The 22,694-nt window shown below is 43.3% G+C and overlaps 2 protein-coding genes across 3 annotated transcripts in view; one reads left to right on the top strand and one right to left on the bottom strand.

Moving 5' to 3' along the window:
* Positions 1–12,780, top strand: part of LOC127051950 (uncharacterized) — a 260,294-nt gene extending 247,514 nt beyond the window's left edge. The window contains exon 2 of the mRNA XM_050954966.1: positions 12,738–12,780. The gene's annotated coding sequence lies outside the window, so the exon portion shown is untranslated. The remainder of the gene's footprint in view (positions 1–12,737) is intronic.
* The window catches only part of LOC127051941 (cytosolic phospholipase A2 epsilon-like), a 47,948-nt gene that overhangs the window by 19,388 nt on the left and 5,866 nt on the right, over positions 1–22,694 (bottom strand). For both annotated transcript variants that reach the window (XM_050954944.1, XM_050954946.1), the window contains exons 3-12: positions 21,072–21,141; positions 11,990–12,126; positions 10,725–10,853; positions 9,434–9,474; positions 8,441–8,483; positions 7,529–7,604; positions 5,837–6,006; positions 5,615–5,710; positions 4,760–4,797; positions 2,370–2,505 (exon numbers count right to left, since the gene is read on the bottom strand). In XM_050954944.1, the coding sequence (XP_050810901.1) occupies positions 2,370–2,505; positions 4,760–4,797; positions 5,615–5,710; positions 5,837–6,006; positions 7,529–7,604; positions 8,441–8,483; positions 9,434–9,474; positions 10,725–10,853; positions 11,990–12,126; positions 21,072–21,141 (936 nt within the window). The remainder of the gene's footprint in view (positions 1–2,369; positions 2,506–4,759; positions 4,798–5,614; positions 5,711–5,836; positions 6,007–7,528; positions 7,605–8,440; positions 8,484–9,433; positions 9,475–10,724; positions 10,854–11,989; positions 12,127–21,071; positions 21,142–22,694) is intronic.

Raw genomic sequence — 22,694 nt, 5'->3', positions numbered from 1 at the left:
TGATTGAACAATGCCAGCATCACTTCAAACAACCAAAAGCACATTGAACTGTCATTCTGCACCTGCTAAGCCAGTAGTTGAATCATTCCTTTGTGCTGTTGAGGTGGCTGGTGTACAACTCATGAGCCAGGGGAGCAAGATGTATGCTGGGTGCTCCAGGATCACTACTGGGCTTTCATCATTGCCAAAGGTAATCATCCGGTTGGGCAAGCAAGTCTCTGCTTACAGCTTTCTGAAATGTCCTGTGTTCTTAAATACAGTATGTGAGCATCCCTGACCAGCCCACATTGATGTTGATGAAGCATCCCAGTGATAATCATAGAAAAGTAGCCCATTCTGTTGATGTACTCTATGGCAAGATGATCTGGTGTCAAAATAGGGATCTGAGCACTATCTATCTCTCCCCCTCTGCACTCTTCGCAGTTCGGAAACCCCAGTACCACAAATCCATCCATTATGTCTTGAGGCATTACTGAGTCACAGTCCTGCACTGCATGACAACAGCCCCCATGGTGGATTTCCTGACTCCAAATTGATTCCTAACTGAATCTAGCATTGCAAGTTTCCACAGTGCAATCACCACTCGCTTCTCCACTGTCACTGCAGCTCTCATTTTGGTGTCCCTGCACTGGAGGGCTGGGGCAATCTCAGCTCACAGATCCAGGAATGTGGCCATGTGCATCTCAAAGTTCTGCAGTCACTATTTGTCATCCCAAACCTGCATTATGATGCAATCACACCAGTCAGTGCTTGTTTCTTGGGCCCAGAAGTGGCACTTCACCATCAGCAGCTGCTCCATGAATGCCAACAACAATCTTGAATTGGTTCTCACTATGTCCATGGCAATCTGTCCTCCAAGAAATTATTATATTCCCTACTCATTCGATTCTTCTTGCAGCTCTGCAAATACTGCAGGATCTTACAATAGTGCAGAGCTGTGCTAACTCCATGCTTCTGTCAGAGATGGCGGACAGCGAGAATTGTGGTGTGGGTTTGTGGGATTTTGAAAAAAAGATGCAAAAATTATGGGATACAGATAACATTATGGGTTGGAGACAGTTGCAAACTGGGAAGTTGACCCCATGCTCCCAATTACTCCTGTGCAACTTGTTTAAGCCTGTCATAGGTCTCACCTCCACTCTGAACTTTAGGGTACAGATGTGGGGACCTGCATGGACACTTCTAAGCTTAATGATCAGCTTAGATCTGGTCTCGCTGCCACCATCCAGAATTTCTGAGTACCTGGATCACTCTCTTTCCCCCCACCAGTCCCTGGTGAGTCCAGATCCAATTCCCTTGGATCTAAAAAACAGGGAAAAAATCAATCACGTTCTTTAAAAGAAGGCTTTTAATTAAAGAAAAGAAAGGTAAAAGAAAGAAAAAAATAAACCCTCTGGGAGAAAGCATACCAGCGTATCTCACAGACTATAGATTGAAAACACAGGATGTCCCCCTGGGCAGAAATCTTAATACACACAAGAATACCCAATTTGATAATTCCCCCCTAATTGCACCAAGACAAGTTACAAAAGAAAATAAACATAAACCTATTTATTCCTTTCTAAAACTTACTACTCTGATAAGAGGCTGGTTCCTTGATCTTTTTCACTCCAGCTAAAACTGAAAACTGACTAAACAAAGGAAACTTCCCTCCTTCCTTTTGAAACATCTTGTTCCCCCATTGGTTCCTCTGGTCAGGTGTCAGCTAGGCTAGATGAACTTCTTAACCCTTTACAGGTAAAAGAGGCATTAACCCTTAACTATCTGTTTATGACAAAGCCCCATCACGCATTGTCAAAACTTCCCAAAAGACAGTGAGATGGATGGTGGTGAGTTGCACAGTGAGATACCTACTCATGGTGCACTGCACTCTGTATCAACACCACAGACCAGTGAATATGCGCACCACAGACACAAGGAGCCAAGTATTTACACACACAAGCAATGCACTAACTGCAGTGGTGGTATGCCAACGTAACTAGAGGCAACATGAGTTTGTAGTGTAGAGATGGCCTGAGTGACAGAAGTTCTGAGTCTGTCCTGCATGGGTTGGCTGAGAAGATGGTTGGGCCTAAGAAAGCTTTCGCTGTAATTCTGAGAACATGGGCCTAAATCATCTTGGTATTTAATATATATGTTTATTAAAGCAACACTGTTTAGGAACTGTATGCATACGTAAAAATATGTTATTAATGTCATCTGTGACCACTCATTTCCTTCCTAAAAAGTAAAATCACCCACTTCTTCAGTGTAAAGCTTTCTGACCATCTGGAGATTGTCAAAATAGAGAACAAGATGCCACATTTTGGCACCCAATTGACTGAGCACACCTCTGTGAGAAGGAGTGGGAAGGATTCTGCCCCACATACCTCATCATCCTGCAGGTCCTCCTCTAGCTGGAGAACCTTTTTCAGAGAAGCAGCAACCACCTTTTTCCTTTTACGCAGGAAATCCTGCTCCTCCACACATAGCTCAAACCCCAAACGCACATCTAGGTCTTCCCGGCTGGAACACAGGCACAAATATTATACATTATGACTTGTATCTCAAGATGTACTGTATAGTTAAATTAATAGACTATACACACTTCATAAGCAGATAAGACATTACCATTATTACTATTGATTTAACCCTAAGCAGAGCACAAGATCTGGTCCACAAGGTGAATATAGCTGAACCGTTTGGTAATAGTGACCAAAACATAATAAAATTTAACATCCTTGGGGGAGAGGGGGCACCAAAGCAGCTCATCAACAATGCATTTAATTTCAGAAAGGAGAACAACACAAAAATGAGGAAATTAGTGAAACAGAAATCAAAAGGTAGAGTGCTAAAGACTTTTTAAAGACACCATCATAGAGTCTCAACTTAAATGTATAGCTCCAATTAAAAAACATAGGAAGAGGACCAAAAAAGTGTCACAAAGTAAAAGAAGGAGTTGGAGGCAAAAAGGCATCCTTTAAAAAGTGAAAGTTAAATCCTATTGAAGAAAACAAAAAGGAGCATAAACTCTGGCAAAATATGGTAAAAATATGATTAGGAAGGGGGAAAAAAGAATTTGAAAAACAGAAAGGCAAAAAAAAAAAAGAATTTGAAAAACAGCTAGCCAAAGACTCAAAAGTAACAGCAATTTTTTTTAAGCACATCAGAAGAAGGAAGTCTGGTAAACAACCAGTGGGGTCACTAAACAATCAAGATGCTAAAGGAGCACTCAAGGAAGACAAGGCCATTGCAGAGAAACTAAATGAATTATTTGCATCCATCTTCATGGGTGAGGGTTTGAGGGAGATTCCCAAACCTGAGCCATTCTTTTTAGGTGACAAATCTGAGGAATTGTCCCAGATTGAGGTTTCATCAGAGGAGGTTTTGGAACAAATTGATAAATTAAAGAGTAAGTCACCAGGACCATATTGTATTCACCCAAGAGTTCTGAAGGAACTCAAGTGTGAAATTGCAGAACTACTAACTGGCACCACTACCCTGTGGTGTACAATCTTAATTGGATTTACATTTTATAAGGCAATTGGCAGGTTTACATGTTCTTTGTCAAGTCTTTTATTAACACTTCTACCTTATGTCACTGGCTAGGTAAGGGATTTTACTGTGCATAACGGTTGACACAAGAATGTTCAGTGGACTGCAATGCTTGGAGGATAACAGATCAGCAGGATAAATGAGATCTCTTTTTCTAACCCTGGATGCCAAGTAAAAAGTCTGGAGTAGCATAAAGGGTCCCTAAGGCCTCTCATTTTAGCTGGTGGAGGATATGCCCAGGATTCATAAAGCTTTCTTCCAAACAGGACCGGCACTAGGGTTTTGAGCACCCTAGACGGACAGCAATTTCGCAGCCCCGCGTGCTGGTCCCGCGGCTCCGGTGGAGCTGCAGCAGTCGTGTCTGCGAGAGGTCCACTGGAGCCGCACGAGCAGCCGACCGTCCGCAGGCACGACTGCGGCATCTCCACGGGAGCTGCCTGCCACCCCCTCCGGACACCCTGGACTGCCGGCTGCCACAGCGGCGCCCTGACCCAGGGTCAGGGTGCGTCCGCGGCAGCCAGCAGCCCGGGGTTCCCTGGGTCAGAGGACCCCCGCCCCTGGGCTGCCGGCTGCTGGGGCGGCGCACTGACCCAGGGGACACCCTGGATTGCGGGCTGCCGCGGAGGCGCCCTGACCCGGGGGACACCCTGGACTGCCGGCTGCCGCGGAGGCGCCCTGACCCGGGGGACACCCTGGACTGCCGGCTGCCGCGGAGGCGCCCTGACCCGGGGGACACTCTGGGCTGCCGGCTGCCGTGGAGGCGCCCTGACCCAAGGGACACCCTGGGCTGCTGGCAGCCGCTGCCGCCGGCAGCTCAGACTCCCTCTCTGTCCCAGCAGCAGTGGCTGCTCAACCATTTAAAAAAAATTGGGGGGGGCTTTTTGGCACCCTCAAATCTCGGCGCCCTAGGCAACCGCCTAGTCCGCCTAAATGGTTGCACTGGCCCTGCTTCCAAGGAACTCCTCACAAACCTTGGCAGCACAGCACAGAATCTCACCCTGTGCGTATAGCTTTCAAAAACTACCATCAGTAACACTTCTTATGCTGTATCTAACGTAGAAGTCTCATTAAATATTGACTGCACTGGGTGTGTTTTATTACATAGTCTCAATCTGAGATCAGTACACTGCAGAAAGTTATGACATGAGCACCTCTTTCCCCAGAAACAAAGAGCAGAACTTGACCACCATCCCTCAGAATCCAAGGAGCCAAGAAAGAAACTTACCACTGTTTTGTCTTAAAGCATAGGTCAAATTTTCTGTGCTGAAAATGAGAAATGTAAATATAATAAATGATGAGATATTTCTACAGCCTTCCTTCCTCCCCACTTTAATGAGTTTCATCTGCCCCTAGTCACCAGAACATTCACAAAGCCATGAGCTGTGGTAATCCGAGTGATGTATATGACCTCAAGAACATTTGTAGAAAATTCTCTTGTATCTCAATGTTTCCTTGTTTTTTCCGGCTGGTGCATCAATTTACCAGGTTAAGACCTTCTCTGTATCATCTGCCTCTGTCTGCCTCATCTCACTATTGCACCACTGGGCTATGGAGCAGCCCAAGCTCTGTTACAGGTTAGGGAATACACACATGAATGGAAGATGAGCAGCAGTGGTCGCAGTGGAAAGTCCATTATTAAGCCCTGGACGGGCTGTCAGGAGTACCAGAAAGAAAAGCTTGAAGTACCAGTACTGACGTGTGAGCCTAGCCCAGCTGATGATTTGGCCTCTAGTGTTAAGGTTTAGGATAGAATAACCCACGTTCTTAGGAAACACTGGGCTTTTCAAGAACCTTGAACTATGCAGTTCTTTTCCTGCTCTAGGCCCTCTTGCTGGTTGAATGTGAATGATCTCAGACTCTTTTCTCCTCCTTTTCCCACCTCACTAAAGAAATGCCACATTGTTTTTTGTGGTCCTTCCCCACAGCTTGGCAGACACACTCCCATATTTTCTTTTTCTATTCTCCTTAATAGAAAGTGTCCTCTTTGGTTTCTAGGAGGCTGGGTTTGTTTCTCTGGGTGGAATCAGCAAAAACTTAAACAAAAAATTCAGTATTATTCTAAAAGGCTGGCAGTGCTTACCTTATCTATTACTTCTTGATCAAAGGGAAGTAAATTCAATGGCACAGTCAGAGGGCCATTTCTGCTCCTTCCCGCTCTACATGACATACAAGCACACTGAAAAGAAACCAGGGTTTTTATTAAAAGGAGAAGTACTCTTTTGCTGCCCCATCCCAAGTAAAGGTAGATGTATGTTGCTGTCTATATTACTCCATGCTACTACCATGTTCAATTATAACGTACAAAGCTGGGAAGTGTCTTCATTTTTGGGACTGTAATATCCAGTTGTGGCTGGCTATGCTTGGCATAGTGAAACAGGATGGGCTCTGTAAGATGAAAGCTGGGGTCACAGCACAATGAAAGGCTATGGGTTTCTTCAAAGGATCCTTTCACTGTAAACGTCAAGTCATGCTCTAACGAATGGAGACAAAAATAAAGGATAAAATCAAACAAAACCTTTACCAGCGCCTGTAAAAAAACAAACAAAAAAACCTGCCAAAAGACAAAAATACCTAGAGATGAACTGGAACCAAAACCCATGTTCTGTACTCTCCTGGAGGTGAGGAGATTTGAAATCTGGAAATGAACTCAGATTCAAATATTGCCTATGGCCCTATCTTTACAATGGCCTGAACAAAAAACCCAGATCAGAACACCCCTGTGCTTTGGGATGCCATGTATTTACTGCCACTGTATTCTGACACAGCAAATGTACGTGATTGTATTGTATGTTATTATAGGCCAAATAATGTGCGGTGAAGCTGCTCTTCAGAATTTGACCCTACAATAGCTAATAACCCTGTTTATAAGAACAGATAGACCAGATGAATCTCTTTCTGTCTGTTTTAGTCACTTCACAGATAATAGGCCAGATGCTTGCAAATGCTACAACTCCTTTGTGACCCTTGATCAGCACAAGGGAGCGTGAAGAAGTGTAACTAGTCCAGCTAGTTAGAAGTCTAACTGGGCAATTGGAAATTCTCTTTGCATATGTCCCTGGTTTACTGTAGGGAGCATGCCACCAATTCCCAGCCGGAGTATAGACTCATGAAAGCCATAACTGCTAGTATAAATTAGAGCAGCCCTGAGGCTCATCTAACACTAGGAGCCAACCCAGCTTCTTGAAGCCATGGGAGTTCAAAGACAGCTTAAAGCCACCTTTGCAATCACTACTCCAGCCCCTCACATGCACCAAGCAGAGCACACAGTACCTTTAGACACAGATAGATTTTATTGTGTAATAGTTCAAAATAATTAAAAACAAAGGAATTTATATTGGAGGAAGTGATATTATGGCTACGATATTAATCGCACAAAGTCAGAAAGTTCAATCTTTTCATTCCCACATGAAAGTTACCATTCCTGCATGCACTGCACACACTGCAAGAGAGCTAGTCATTACATAGTGATGGTCACATAAACACGGACCTGTGACATATTATGTAATTTGCACACACACATATATATACACATATAAAAATAAAAAATGTTATTTTCTATAACAGCAGATAAACAAATGGAGCATTTATTTCATGTATGACCATGCAATGGAAACCTTGTTGCAGTGCACGTGGGAAAGGGGATAGAGTTAAGGTTATTAGTGGAATCATAAGTCTAAATTCAAGGACCTGATTCCCCATTGTCCTGCACCTTGTGTAGGTCATATACATCAGAGCAAAGTTTGTGCAAAATGCTACCATTTAGATTTGGTAACATTTTATACACATTTTGCACTAGTATAGATGACTTTACGCTGTGCAGGACTAGGAGTAATATGCCCAAAACCTCAGCCTGAATGTTGCTTTAAGGCAGTGGAATTTTAACAATTAGTTATAGATTCAGTCAGTGTAACCCATAATAAGGATTACGCATTTCCCAGTTGGTGTTATAAAGGCTATAACTACTAATAACCAGTTAATGGAGCAATAACCTCACTTGTAGAATGTGTTTTTTTCTTCTTCTTCCATCTCCTCCTATTCACCTGAACTTCCAAGCAGGACATTTCACGAGACTGTAACAAATATGACCAATAAGATGATTACACACAGAAAATATCACAGAGGGAGACTTACCTCTTCAGCCCACTATTTTGCTACAAGAAAGGGAGGCAAATATTGGGAGCACTGTGGAGACAGCATGCTTGATCCCTGGTTCTAAGTGCCTTGCATTCTTCTGCAACGATTTCTCTGGCAGACTAAGAAGTAATATTAACAGGCTCTAGAGAGAGTCATATCTAATCCTCAGGTGAAAGGATAGTAGCTATGATACACATGCCCTAGGTTTCTGCGAGGTGTGGTATAAAGCAAAAGAAAATGACGGCATTCTTAAAGGTCCTATAATGATCCACGGGGACTCGCAAAGGGGAAAAATAAAGCTGCAAAGAAAACAGATGTCCTTGATGAGTGAAGATTTGCTCTGTATTTTTCATGTGTGTTCATAACTAGTGGCAGCTCGGCTACGGAACGATGCAGGAGTGCTGACTGGAGCAGTAAAATGTCATTCCTGCAATACTCCAATGGAAGTTTCTTCCAACGGTCACTGCAGGGAATAATGGGAGAGCACCAGCTGTGAGTGCTCACTGTTGTGCCTTTTCCAGCTGGAGTCATGGTGTGCTGGCTTGAGGAAGCTCACAGATACTCTGGTCTCAGCCACTCCCAACATAGACATTGTAGGGAATGGTGGGGAAATGCAAACTGTTCACAAGCTACCCAAGCTCAGCTTTTGCCTCAGCGTGAGGAAGTGTTTAGGAGTATCAGCTCTGGGTCATTTTACTGATTCTCCAGTTTCTGCACAGTATAATAAGTATTGCTATGCAGTACAGGCAAGAAAAAAGAAAACAATATTTACCACTACTACCCCATTAGTGATGATGGTTTCAGGAAGATCCAGACTAGAAAACAAAATGAAAAGTACACATTTCACAACCAGTATCATCTAAATATTACTTTAAGCATTTTTATCTTGACCATTTTAATTTTTGATTGTTCATAAAAGTGTACCTCTTTGACTAGAGGCCACACAGGCAGGGCCGGCTCTAGCCATTTTGCCGCCCCAAGCACGGCGGCACGCCGCGGGGGGCGCTCTGCCGGTCGCCGGTCCCGTGGCTCCAGTGGACCTCCCGCAAGCGTCCCTGTGGAGGGTCCGCTGGTCCCGCGGCTCCGGTGAACCTCCCGCAGGCGTGCCTGCGGATGCTCCACCAGAGCTACGGGACTAGCGGACCCTCCTCAGGGACGCCTGCGAGAGGTTCACCGGAGCTGCCTGCCGGCCTCCCAGCAACCAGCAGAGCGCCCCCCGCAGCATGCCACCCCAAGCACGCGCTTAGCGCGCTGGGGCCTGGAGCCGGCCCTGCACACAGGCTACTCAGAAGCAGATATGGTTTAACAGTAGTCAAACCTCTGGGAGGGGCTTGTAACAGTTGTTATATCATTAATGACTGTGTGGGTCACATTGCCCCCAGTGCCATGAATTGGCCAGGGGTGCCCACACCACTGACATGCATTTCACTGGTCCCAAGAAGCCAGCCTTGGACTCCTATGGGGGACCTAAATAACACATCATTATTAGGAAAAATTACAGTGACACAAATTATTAATAGAAAGTGATATGGATATTTGTTGTGCTCTTCCCCCTGCTCTGTCTCTTTTCTTCTCCCTCTTTCTCATTTTTTTAAAAAAAGATTTGTTTAAGCATGCTCTGTTTTGGAAAAGGAAGGAATCTGGGGATGGGGTCTGGCTATTGAAGAGACAGCAGGGATATGAAACATTTTCCCTATTGATTGATTACTCTTGGAATTGCTGCATCCATTAATTTCTGATTTCATAATATTTGAGGTTTACCCACAGGTTCTCCAGTGTGAACTGAGCCTCCAGCTCCTCCCTTCTCTGAAAATTAGAGAGAGAAATGAATGAAGCATGCAAAAACCTTTCCCAGTAAAGGCAGCGCCATTGATTATGTAAACTCTTCCTCCCCTTCCTGTCCACTCTTGCCCTCGTATTCAAGGATCTTCTGCAAAGTAGCCTTAAATTTTGTGCTGCAAATACAGTCATTTAATTTCACTTTTTGGTCTCAAACAATATTCTGCTTCCCAGAAGCTGTTCCCGCCATTAGGGGTGAGACGCGCATTGCTTTGACCTCTCTGGGTTCAAAAGGGTGTTAGTATTACTGAATGAACTAAGGACATTCTCAATTTTCCTTATTAGTTGCTTGGATATAAGATATTAAATAGATCTCTTTCTTTCCTGTCAACTGTCCCTCCACTTTAGGCAGAGGCTAAAAATTTATCGCTTTGAAAAATATTGTGAAAATCTAAATAAGGGTTTGAGCATCCAAATCAGGGCTGTTTAAGTGTGTAAAGTGTGCCTACTTGCCTATTTGCCAAATATCGGATTTGGGGCCAATATTTAAATATTGAACTCATGCAGCATAATTATCAGATTCTTGCGGTTTTTACCAGTACAGACCAGTACCTGTTTCAAGAGTCAAAATCACTATTGTGCTCCATAGTTACTAAGTCAATGGTGACAAGTTATGACACAGAATAATATTTTACTGCCTGTATAGCTCCTTCCATCAGAAATTCTAAAAGCACTTGACCCAAATTAGTTATTTAATCTTCATAACATGTCTGTTCCTTTTGGAGAGCAATTGTCCTGATACAAGTTTGCATGTGAGGAAACAGGTAGAGAGAGATTGATTTGTCCAAGGTCACATGGCCAGACTACAACACAGCCTGGAGTAGAGCCCAGGTCCTCCTCTCTCCCAGTCCTGTATTTTAAAGACAAGACCAACCTCCCTGCTTCAGAATTACTCAGTGATGTAACTGGAGATGTTCGTCTCCAGAAGTTCAACATTGGTGGTTCAGTCAACAATATCATCAAACCCTTGATAAACTCCTCTGACAAAGTATGTTGCAGTTCTAGCCAAACTATTCAGTACAATGTCAAAACAATTGCAGAGAGGCTTTGCTCGTAGATAGGCTGAAAGAAGTAAATATGTATAGATATATGGATGGATGGAGAGAGACTAACACTCAATAAGGTAAAAAAGAAATATAATACAAATTAACTTTCTGAGAAAATTCCAGAGAAATGTATGCTTTCCACCTCACTCTGCTTGTGATATCGGTTCTCACCTGTGGATTCAACTGGAACTTCATAAAAATTGTTTCTCCAAGTGGGATTTTAGCTATATCAAAGAGAACAATGAAGTGGCCATCATCTTGGACAATGTCTTCATCAAAGATTGCCAGTTCCAGGACGTTCTGGGAATAGAAATAAAGAATATATTCTTTGTTAGATGGCATCTAGGAAACAAGGTTCTCTGTGAATAATCCATTTTTAGTGTGTGCATACAGTACAGGAAGATAAAGAAGGAAAGAAGTAGGGGAGAAATTGGCACAAAGACAGAAGAAGAAATGATGAGAAAGTGAATAATCACTCATCTTTACTGGAAATATATTCTAATCCGACCAATGAAGGTTGTATCATGAATTCTATTTTGAATCTGTTTCCATTTGCAAATAACTTTCTGAAAATTCTTTATCTGGATGGACAGACAATTTAATTTTAAATGTAGATAATCTTATTTTAAAAACAGCTGTTGTAATTTATCAACTCATGAGAGAATAAACGTTTCCATTCAACAGGGAGCAGTTATGACTCTTGGCAATTTTTCCAATGATTCATTTTTTTAAAATTCTCTGTTGGTTTTACTGATCCATATTCCTTCAAATTCATCACAGAACCAGCTGTGTTCAGGGAATGTTTGAGTATAATGTTCTTAGCAAGACTCACCTGAATAAAGTGCTTAACACTTTATGTGTCGTATTGTGACAAAGCTGCTACTAGAAATCAGGAGTTCCTTGGTCTCAGTTCTGCATGCTGTTGTTCATTATCTCAAGCCACTACTCAATAAGAATTTGTTCTGATTGTGTAATTATTCTAATTTATATTTCATTGGTTGAATTTGTTGTCACTCTGCATTGTATCTCTCTATTGCCAGAGCATCAATCAGATGTCGGTGTTATACACATAATAAATAAATATCCTTCAGGGGAACCGGTGAGTGAAATCTGAACTAAATCAGAATTTTCTAGCTCTCCAGCTTGTTAATGTAATTTTCAATAAGCTCAGTTGAATTAGTTCAGAACCAGAAAATAAATTATGTTTCTAACTAGCCTTCGGAGTCTTATTCCAAACACTGGACTCAAACTCCAAATATGTGTTACTGAAGTTGCTTACGTGATTCAAAGAGGAATTTTAAGGATACTTTTAGCATCTAGTAATTGAAGGGATATTATACACAGGATGCAGAAAACCTTGTCCCGGCTTTGTCTAGACCAGAAGGATCTGGCTACAGATGAGACACAAGAAAGAGTACTTGGCATTTTTTCTGCACCTTGACCTGACTCTGGATCCTAAAATAGAAGGTTTCATTCCACAATGGATCCCTGCAGTTCTTGATAGTTTTGGTCCGGACTCTTTCAGCTGAGGCAGTCGGCAACCACAGGCTCACGTAGCAATTGGACTGGCTTACTATTGGAGAAAAGTACAAAATAATTGGCAATGTAGCAATTTATAACTATACATATGCACACAAACACATACACGCTATATATGTATGTGTGTATGTATATATATATTATAACCAATAAGAAAATCCATAATTACAAGGTTCCCTACATGAGATGGTATATCAGCTTGTCACACATTCCTTAGTGCTTCAGAAGAGTCTAGAGAAAAAAAAAATCCTACCCTAAGCTTGTTGGTAAAACATAAAAGAAGAAAATCTCTCTTCTTGGAATCTTATTTACAAATCTGTAATTTAGAAATAGATATGGGTGAAACCTCAGGATTTAGATAAGCACTCCAATTATTGACTTGTCACATATGAAGAGCCATAGTCTTATCCTTCCTCCTTGCCAATCAGTGGAGCTGATCCTCCTTAGGATGGGAAGAAGTACACACTGAACCTCTTCAAGGTTAGCACAGTAGTTTGTGCTCTCTGTGACTCCTGGAGATAATAGGTAGATTCTCCTCTCACCTTAGTGTAAGGCTATGTCTATGCTATCACTTATGTTGGCAAAAGTTATGTCGCTCAAGGTGTTAATGTTCCAGCCCCCGAGCAACATAAACATAAACGCCAGTGTGGACAGTGCTATGTCGGTGGGAGAGCTCCTCCTGCTGACAGGCTATCGCCATTCATTGGGGGTGGTTTAATTATGTCAATGGGAACACTCTCTCTCATCAGCACAGAACAGGTACATGAAAGATCTTACAGCTACACCGATGTAATCTCTCTAGTGTAGATATAGCCACTGCTTCCGGGAGCCACGCAGAGCCACAGCATGAGCAGAGTGGGACAAGCCCCTGACCCCACTCCCTGGCTGCAGTGTTGGAGTGGGGCAAGCCCCAGACCCTTCTACCTGGCAGGAGCTCAAGAGCCAGATTAAAACATCTAAAGGGCCTGATGCGGCCCCCAGGCCGCAGTTTGCCCACCCCTGTCTTAGAAGAAGAGTGCCTATCCCAGGGAAAGCAGCTCCTATCCTCAGCAAGCATGGCAACACTTAGTACTGTTTGCAAACTGATTCAGCATCTTGTCTCAGTAGGTCGCATAGCTCAACTATAGGTAGGTCACATAGCTCTGCAATCCAGGTAAATTGCTGGAAACATTCACCATCAGTCATGCTAAGTATGTCCCTGTAGACTCAGAGGTGATGTGTCATCTCTCGCACTATACTAAGTTCATGAACTATACCGAAGTGACCAAACTGCGGCTCATGAGCCACATGCAGCTCTTTAACAGTTAAAGTGCAACTTGTGGCGCTTCCCAGTCCAACCCTCCTCCTCCCCCTCCCTATCTCCTTCCGCCTCCCCCCTTCTCTGCCTACCAGACTCAGGAGGGAGCTCAGGGTTTCTGCCCTGTGGCAGGGTGGTAGAACTAGAGGCATCTGCCAGAAACAACTGGTACCTGCTGGGGGGGGGTGTGATATGCACAATTTAAAGGTTTGCCCCTCCCAACCAGCTTGAGTCATGGCCTCCCAGGTACACCCCCCTCTTACCCTCAGTGGCCCCTCCCCGCAGCTCCCAGGTGTTAATTCTGTGTGGAGAGGCAGTGGCAAACAACTGGGAGCTGCAGGGAGGAGCCACCGCTTTAGCTCCACATGGAGAGGCAGCAGCAAAAATAGTGACTCTCCCTGCAGCTTGGCTGCTGCCTCTCCCCACTGCCGCAGCTTCCAGCTTGCCAGCTCCAGCAGCTGCCATGCAGGGAGGGGGCCTGGCAGCACCATGTGCCCAGTAGGGAGGGGGATCTTGGGGTTTCAGCCCCACAGGGCACACCTGCTGGAGCTCGGCCCTGAGCCCGAGAAGGTGTCTCCCACAGGGCTGAAGTCCCAGGACCCTCCTTCCTGCAGGGCTGAAGTCCTGAGCCCCAGCAGGCATGCTCCAGATCTCAAACTTCTGAAGAGCGTTGTATGTGGTTTGGAGGGTGAGTAAGTTAGGCCACCCCTGAGCTATACAATGGATGCCAGCAGCATTCGCCAACTGTACAATAATCCATGACAGTACATCAGTCGAGCATCCATGCCAAGCTCTACTCTTTCAGACGGCAATTTTTTAAAAATCCCACTTTAATTAGATGTTCATGGTGAAGGTGAAACTTCTTGTAGAATATAGGAAAGCTTTGCTAATTCATTCTGTGGTAAACCACAAGCCCATACTGAAAGTAATTTTCCAGCTGTGCTGTTCACACAGTTAGGTATTAGTGAGGTGTTCTCATGAGGAGGGCCAGTTCTGGTGGCATCATGGTCCCTGCAAGCCAATGGAGGAGCATCACTTCACTCCATGCTTTTACCCCTGGCACTGTCTGAAGACCTGAGACAAGGCTACTTACACTAGTTCCGACACTAAGTTCTTCCTCACTCCCAAATGGTGCAGCTTCTCATGTTTTTTTAGACTGTAAATTCTTTGGGGGCAGAGACTGCCCTTTATTAAGTGTTTTCATGGTACCCAGCACTGGCTGGGATGTTGAAGGGCTACAACAATATAAATATTACGGAGTAACAATAATGATAATGCTAAGGAAGAGTGACTGCCTGATGCAAGTTAGAATAGCACTGAGCAAAGACCAAATATTTCAAGTTATATATGCCACACGGCTGTACAACAAAGGAGAAGGAGGAATTTCAGATAGTGCTTAACGAAGTCATAATTGAAGTACCACAAGCTGCATTCCTGATCATCAGAGCAGATCTCAACGGCTCTGTGCGAGAACACATCCAGGGCTATGATGACTGTCACAGAGGACGAGGCTTTGGAACCATAAATGAAGATGGTGAGGATGTCTAAGAGTTAGCCAGAGCCCATGGCCTAATGATTACTAATACATCCTTTGCAAAGAGGGAGGATCACTTAATTAAGTACAAGAGTGGAGTCAACAAGTCCCAGACTGATGACTTCCTGATTAGAAGGAGAGATTTAAAAACCCTAGGAGATTGTAAAGCGATTCCAGGAAATCAGATTGCAGAGCAACAAATTGCTTTGACAGATTTTTTTATGAAAATTCTACTGGAGGATAAAAGTCAAGTTGTGCAACAAAGGATAAAATGGTGGAGGCCCACATGTAGGCAAGTTAATCTGAGATTTAAGGATGAGATGAAGGTTGGACAATGACCAAACAACCATGATGAGTCCAATGAGGTTCAGGGGAAAATATCCAAACATACTACAAAAAGTGGACAGCTGTATGTGTACAAATGAAAGGAGATGTAGTGGTGGCCCAATGATGTACTGAAGGCCGTATAGAAGGAGGAAAGGTTTAAGTGATGGCAGAAAGTAAGAATGGGGCAAAGTTATGAAGAAAACAAGCTGGTAAAAAAAAAAGTGAAAAGAGCAGTTGCAGAAGCCAAGTGCCAAATACTGAAAGACTTATATGTGGGTCTACTTATGAAGAAAGTGGGAAAAGGAATATACCCATTAACCAGTATCAGGCAAAGAAGCACTGAGGACTTGGGAGTTGTGAAACATGTCAAAGCAAAAATGCTGGGAGATGGCGGAATCATTAGGAGAGGGTAGTTGTTTTATGAGAAACTGCTTATTGAAGAGAAACTGAGGAAATAGTGAGGGAAGTATGAGCATACAGCAACCTCGCAAGACTTATCACCAGGGTGGGGATTTAGATAATACTAAAAAGGATTAAATGTGGGACCAGATGGTGTATTAACCAAGGCATTTAAAGCACTAGGCCATGAGGGAGTGGTGATAATGACAAATGTCTTTAAATTAATCCTCCAAACTGGAAAAATGCCTGACAAATGGAGCAAGATCATATTGGTCTCTATCTTCAAGGGTAAAGGGGATGTGAAAGAATGTAGTAATTACCAACTCATCAAGTTACTGAGTCACATGATGAAGTGGCTGGAAAGAACTAATGAGAAAAGACTTCATGAGGAACTGGAGCATCAAATGTCAACCAATTTGAGTTTCTGCTGGGAATGTCAACAATGAAACCAGTGAATTGCCTATCTTTCTAAGATAATGAGGGAATTGTGGGAAGGCATTGGAGGACTGTCAGGACTCAAATGATTTAGCCTGGTCTCACTGCAAAGGGAGTCGCATAAGTGAAAGCCTCACTTGGGCTCTAGTTTACAGCCCCAGACAAGCCCCACTAGCCCTGGCTGAAAGCACCACTGAACTCAGGTGAGAGGGTTTCGTGTGTGAATCAGAAGGGAGCCAGAGCAACACCCAGGTAAGAGCCCAGGCTAATTCAGCAGTGAAGACATACCCAAAAGTCCTAAAGTCCCCACCTGAATTTCTTGCTTGCTAGGATTCCCACAGCAGCCCCAGTGGAGACACATAGGAGCAATGAGACTCTGGCTGTAACACCCATGGTGGTAGCAGTAAGAGCAGGACAATAGGCAGGAACCAGAAGTATCACCGTCAGAGGCCCTATCACAGGACTTCAGTTAAGTGCCAGTGGCAAGACCAGGGACTGATGTATGGCTCCTCTGTCAGCCTGCAGAGAATGTCTCTTCACCCTCACTTATGCAATCATTGCCAAGCTGCTGACAGGTGCTCTCTGCTAGCAAACTGCAGTATTAGATTTCGGCATGAGCATGCACAACTACACACTCTTACAAAACACTCAACTTGAAATTCTCAGAGAGATGTAACCTAAGTAATTAAACATTGTCCAGAGATGACTTCATATTGGATGGGAGACGCATCATGGAGTGGGGCCTGTGACAGTGCTGAGAACCAGCAGCTGAACCAGCACCCTGTAAGCCCAATTAATTTTCCCATAGAAGGTCCTGACTGAGGGAAGCTGGGGCTAATTATTAGATCTGTTTGAGCTAGGAGATCTAACAAGCTAGTTAACCCATTAACTGAAAAAGCAGAAAGGCACACAGAAAGAAAGTGCAAAGGGGGAATGAATGAGAAGGAAAGGCTAGCAGGACCGGGGCAGAGAGAGATCTCTGCATGGAGAGATGTCTTGACTCTGGCAAAATGGAATAATGTTTGTATGTCACTGGAAACAGAGTTGCTGTGGAGGACCGTAAGAGGTGGTGGGTGAGATAAACTACACATCAGTGTTTACAAACTGGAGGTGTTAAGGGCATTTGTGTGAGAAGACAGAAGTGGAGGGCCATGCCCTGTCACAGGGCCTAAATCCGAAGTCAGGATTTTGGTGATCGGTACGTAGGTCAAGAAAGCATAAAAACTCACCACTCCTAAATTCACATGCTGCTGCCACTGGTACCTTTATAACTTTTAGTTAAGTGACTAGTACACCCACCCAGGATCTCAGAGACCCAGATTCATTCCCACCTGTGCCTGATGAGAAGAGGTTTGAGTTTGGTCTCCCTGTCCCTGCACAGTGCCCTACCCACTGGGGTAAGCAGTATTCTGGGCAAGGTTGGTTTCAATCTCTCCTGTTTGAAGCTGTTCTACTGTGTATAAATAATTAAATATGTATTGGGCCAGCAAAAGAGTGAGAATGACTCTATAGCCCAGGTTAGGCACTGGGACATCAGAAATCCAGGATTCAGTCCTTCCACTCCAGCGTTATGCCTTTCTCTCCGGCCTTGACAGATGCAGTCTTGTCCCACTCATATCCTTTCAGAATGTCACTTCAAAGTAATTTTCCTAGCCCGATGCTTTGACTGTGTCACTCCTCTCTTTGAATCCCTCCATTGGATCCACCTTCTGCCTTGTATCAAAAGTAAAAGTTGCTTTGTCTTCACTTTCAAGGCCCTTCATTGTCAATCCCCACCCTACCTCTCATGTACTCATGTTGTCAATGCTCACGTCCCATCAGCCCATGATGCTAACTTCTATTGCCAGCTTGTTAAATTTTCAAACAAGCACCTTTATGCTTTCTTCCAAACTGCCCCTAACACTTGGGAGGTGCTCCCTGTAAATATCTGCAAAGCAACCTCATTGTCAACTTTCAAATCACTCCTCAAAACTCTCATTGCATTGATGCCTACAAAAACTTAATAATGGCTGGGCAGCTGGTGTGCACAGACCACTGCCGATTATGCTAACTAATATTTTCTCATTGTTTTCTTGTGCTTCCCTGGCTGTATGTATCCATCTGTTGTTTCTTGTCTTATACTTAGATTGTGAGCTCTGTGTTTGTACAGCTCCTGGCACAATATGATCCTGGACTATGACTAGGGCTCCTAGTCATGGAACACGGTGTTCCAAATGTCAGTATGGAAATGCAGTAGCATTTGCTAATAATGCCTGTTACTTGTACTTTATCTGCATGTAAAAAACTCTTATCAAAATAATTAAAATAGTTAACATTTACACCACACGTACATATTTCAATCCTTATACAGCATAAACTAACTAATCCTCAGCACCTCTATGAAATATGTATTTAAATATTATCCTAATTTTTCAGATAGAATATGAAACAGAGATAGATGGGTCTCCCTCAGCTACAGAGTGAGTCAGCAGCTGAGCTGGGACTAGACCTCAAACGTGTCCTTGATTAGTCAGTTATTCACACCACTAAGTCATTTCAGCCTCATCTTTAATTCTTGTCTAACTGGTCTCATTAAAAATCCTTTTGAACCAGGTATTACTTGGGCAATCACCAAACTAATCCGCTTGCTGCTGTAGTTTCCCACTCATGGACAGCTGAGTCACAAGGGCAAGGTTTTTTTCCCAGCATATATTTGTGACTCTTCCTCTGGCCATATCTTGTGATTATTAGAAGCTGTCCTACAGTAGCACTTAGAGACCCTAATTGATATCAAGGCCCCCCCTTAGGCCAGGCACTGTACAAACACATGTAAAAGCTTATATTCTAAATAGATATGACAAAGGAAGTATTATTATCCACGATTTACAAAGGGGGAACTAAGGCATCAAGAGATCAGTTGACTTGCTAGGTCTTATATACTTTCCAAGGAACTGGTTTGTATGTAAACCCCATATGATCTCAGGAGAATCAGTCTTGTGGTATATAGAACCATCTGGGACAAAAGTTCCAAGAGGTCTCTTGATTATTATGAGTGAATGATTGAAGTGGTTCCTGGCTCCTAGGCAGTTGATTCCAAGGGATCTTCTCCAAAATCCTTCCTGTCCCACAAGTAAAGGAAGAGAGAAGGCAGAAGATTCTGGAAGTGAATTGCTGACTAAGTGATGTAGGATGGAGAAAGTTGTTTCTGTGGAACATTGGTATACCTTCCAGAGAGAGGGGGCTGTGTAGTTTGGATGGTTTCCACCTCAGCAGAAGGGGAACCTATCTCCCTGAGGGCAGACTGGCTAGACTATAAGGAGGGTGTTAAACTAATATGAATAGGGGAGGGTGAAAAAAGGAAGATATGAGCACTGATTTAGCACAAACTCAAGATATTTAGAACAAAATTAACCAAAGGACATGAAGAGAAGAAATTCTTTAATTGTCTAAACAGCAATATTAGGAGCCTGGCTAACAAACAAGGGGAACTGGAATTGCTGATTTATTAGCGTAAATTCAGTCTAGCTGGTATTACTGAAACCTGGTGGGAAGAGTCACGCTATTGGAATGTTAAAATCAGTGGTTATAACTTATTCAGGAAAGATCAACTGGGCAAAGGGGGAGAGGGAATGCACTCTGTCAAAATGGCATTACCTGTTTCCAAGTAACTGATAACTCAGAAAATAGTATCTTGAATGTTTATGCGTCAATGTTCTAACACATAAAAAACAGAAGATAGGGTATTAGTACTTGTCTGCTACAGACCACCAAATCACACTAGGAAATGAGATGACTGACTACTTAGGCTATTTATAATGTGTAGGGAAAAAAAGCTGCATGATCACGGGGGACTGCAATCAGAGTGACATATGCTGGAGATTTCATGCTGCCAGTACTAAAACATCCTAGGGATTTCTAAATATTATATAGATGACATTTTCCTAACTCAAAAAGTGTTGCATCTAACACAGGGGAATTTTATAGTAGACTTCCTCTTGACAGATAAAGAGGAACTGATCACAGAAATAAAAATTAATGGAAGCTTAAGTACAAGTGATCATGACTTGATCACATTTATAATGTGGAAAAGGAATAAAGTCCAGACCAATTATATATATACTTGGGGTTTTCAAAGGGCCAATTTCCACAAATCTGAGAACAATTATGAGCCAGATCAGCTGGGAGGAGGAAGTTAATGAGGAAAATGTGAATGATAATTGGGAAATTGTTCAAGAGCACTTTACTAGAAGCTCAAAAAAGCCACAGTCCCACAGCCATAGCACAATGGGGTTCAGGCTCCATGTCAGGTGCTACTACAATAATAGTAAATAATAATAAAAAATTGATTGTCTGATTATAGTTTGACAATATTCTGAACATGTATGATAGTCCAGACAATCTTCGCTTCTCCAAGTATCTGTGATAAACTGCACTTCTACTGTATTTGGGTAACAGTATAGTTATTTGTCCTCATGGAACTGGACCGCAGAGTCTCTGGAAATAATTTGGGTGCACGGGTCCAGGGCTGCCCAGGGGAAGGGGAGTGGGGCAATTTGCCCCAGGTCCTGGGCCCCTCAGGGGCCCCCATGAGAGTTTTTCGGGGCCCCTGGAGTGGGATCATTCACTCGCTCCGGGGGCCCCGGAAAACTCTTGCAGGGTCCAGGCCCCCAAAGCATGTTCCGTGGCAATTAGGCTGGGAGGAGAGATCCTTTCGCCCTGGGACCCGCCGCCGAAGTGCCAGGTCTTTGGCAGCAATTCGGCGGCGGGGGCCCCCCACTGGCGAACACCCCAGGCCCCATGAATCCTCTTGGCGGCCCTGCATGGGTCCATTTCACAACACACATGCGGCCAAATTCATTGCTACTTTAGTCATTCTGCTGATTTACTTGAAGTCAGTTTCATCCTTGGAATTAAGTTACCTCACGAATGAATCACCCTTGTTGCTCTTCTGTATTCTCAGTAATTCTAGAACTATGAGGAGCCCCAAAGGAACAGTAAAGGTACTCACAAAAGTCTCTCTGAGGAAGATTTCTCATTCGTATGATTCTTACGGTGAGCAAGTAGCAAAGTGATGCTTCCTTGGTAGAAAAATGACATATAAAATACACGTGAGAACATTATCATATGGAATGTTTTTATTTAGTGTAATTTATAACAATGCATTAAAAGGAGCCCGACTGCTACTCATGGATCCTACTTAAAATAATAAATTGGTCATAAATAAGACCCACAAAACAATCCCAGAAATCTCCACCCTTAACATAACTCAGTAATAGATGGAACTTTCCCCACTGTAACTCCATCCCCCATTTTACAAAAATCACTCCTATCGGACCCCAGACTCTTCAGCTACCCAGGCAAGATGTAGAGCAGAGAAGAAAGGCAAACAAAAGAAATAGCCAACAGATGAGGAACCTTAATTAGCCAACAATACAATTTTTATATATTAATCATCTAAGACAATTTCTTGATTTAAATTGTCTCTTGAATCTAAAACATCCCAGCATGAGATAGTGATTAAACAAAATAAGGGGTATTCTCTTTGGTTTCGTGTGATGGTTTAACAAAATCCTCTGATGTTTTAGAATCAAATTCAAGGTTCATTTAGAGGCTTCTACTTTTTATGCAGTTTTTTGATTTAAGGAGAAAAATTTTTTAAAAAAAAGTTGGTTTGCTTGTTTCAAAAGGTAGAATTTTAATTTTGTAAGAACTAGTGGCCACCAATACAGACCACATGGTTATTCTCTCCTGTATTAGGTGAGTGGCAACTAATCATAGCAAATCTCTTTTTAGTGTAGGCCTGCCAATTAGGCCTCCTTTACTCTCAGCATTGCAAGGAATTCTTCACCATAGCAACTGTGGAAGTCCTAGTGTAGACTAGAGGCTGGTGCTTTCCCCTCTGTATGGTCAGGGCTTTCTCTATGACTGTGTGGGGTCCTGATTAAATGTCCAAAAAATGTCATTCTAAAAAGTCTTCTTGGGTTATGTTTCCACAGCACCCAGATTCAATCTAGAACCTCAAACTTTCTTGCTTTCTGCCAATAAACCATCAGAAAGGGAAAATCTCAAAGCCAAAGTCTTGCAGGGTATGTCTACACAGCCCACAAAGGCAAGTCTCAGAGCCAAGGTGAACAGATTTGGGCTCATGGGCTTGCTGTACAGCACTAAAAACACCTGTGAAGATGTTGCTGTTCAGTCAGAGTTCAGGCTCTGAAGCCCATCCCTCTCCCTAGGCTTCAGAGCCTGAGCTCCATCCCAAGCCTGAATGTCTACACAGCTGTTTTTAGCACAGTAGTGCAAGCCCAAGTCTGTCAATCTGGGCTCTGAACTCACTGCTCACTATGTAGACATACCCTCCAAGACCAAGGCAGCTCCAGGAAGCCTTTCCACCTCTCTCCTAGTACTTCTTCCAAGGCGGGAGAGATATGCAGTGATCTTCGCCATTCATCCTACTCCGAGATATAGGAATCACTTTGAAGTGTGCTGGTAGTCCTTTAACAAGCCAGTCTCCAAGACAAGAGAAAATGAGATTTACTCTTTATAGGGGAGGGCCGTTCAGAGAAATCTTGTTCTTTTGTTCCAAAATGCTGCATATGGTCCAGTCCTACCAGCAAACTGGCAGACTTTAAAG

This window comes from Gopherus flavomarginatus, chromosome 5 (genome assembly GCF_025201925.1).
Source record: "Gopherus flavomarginatus isolate rGopFla2 chromosome 5, rGopFla2.mat.asm, whole genome shotgun sequence".
NCBI lineage: Eukaryota > Metazoa > Chordata > Testudines > Testudinidae > Gopherus > Gopherus flavomarginatus.
This window is presented reverse-complemented; position numbering and strand designations above follow the sequence as displayed.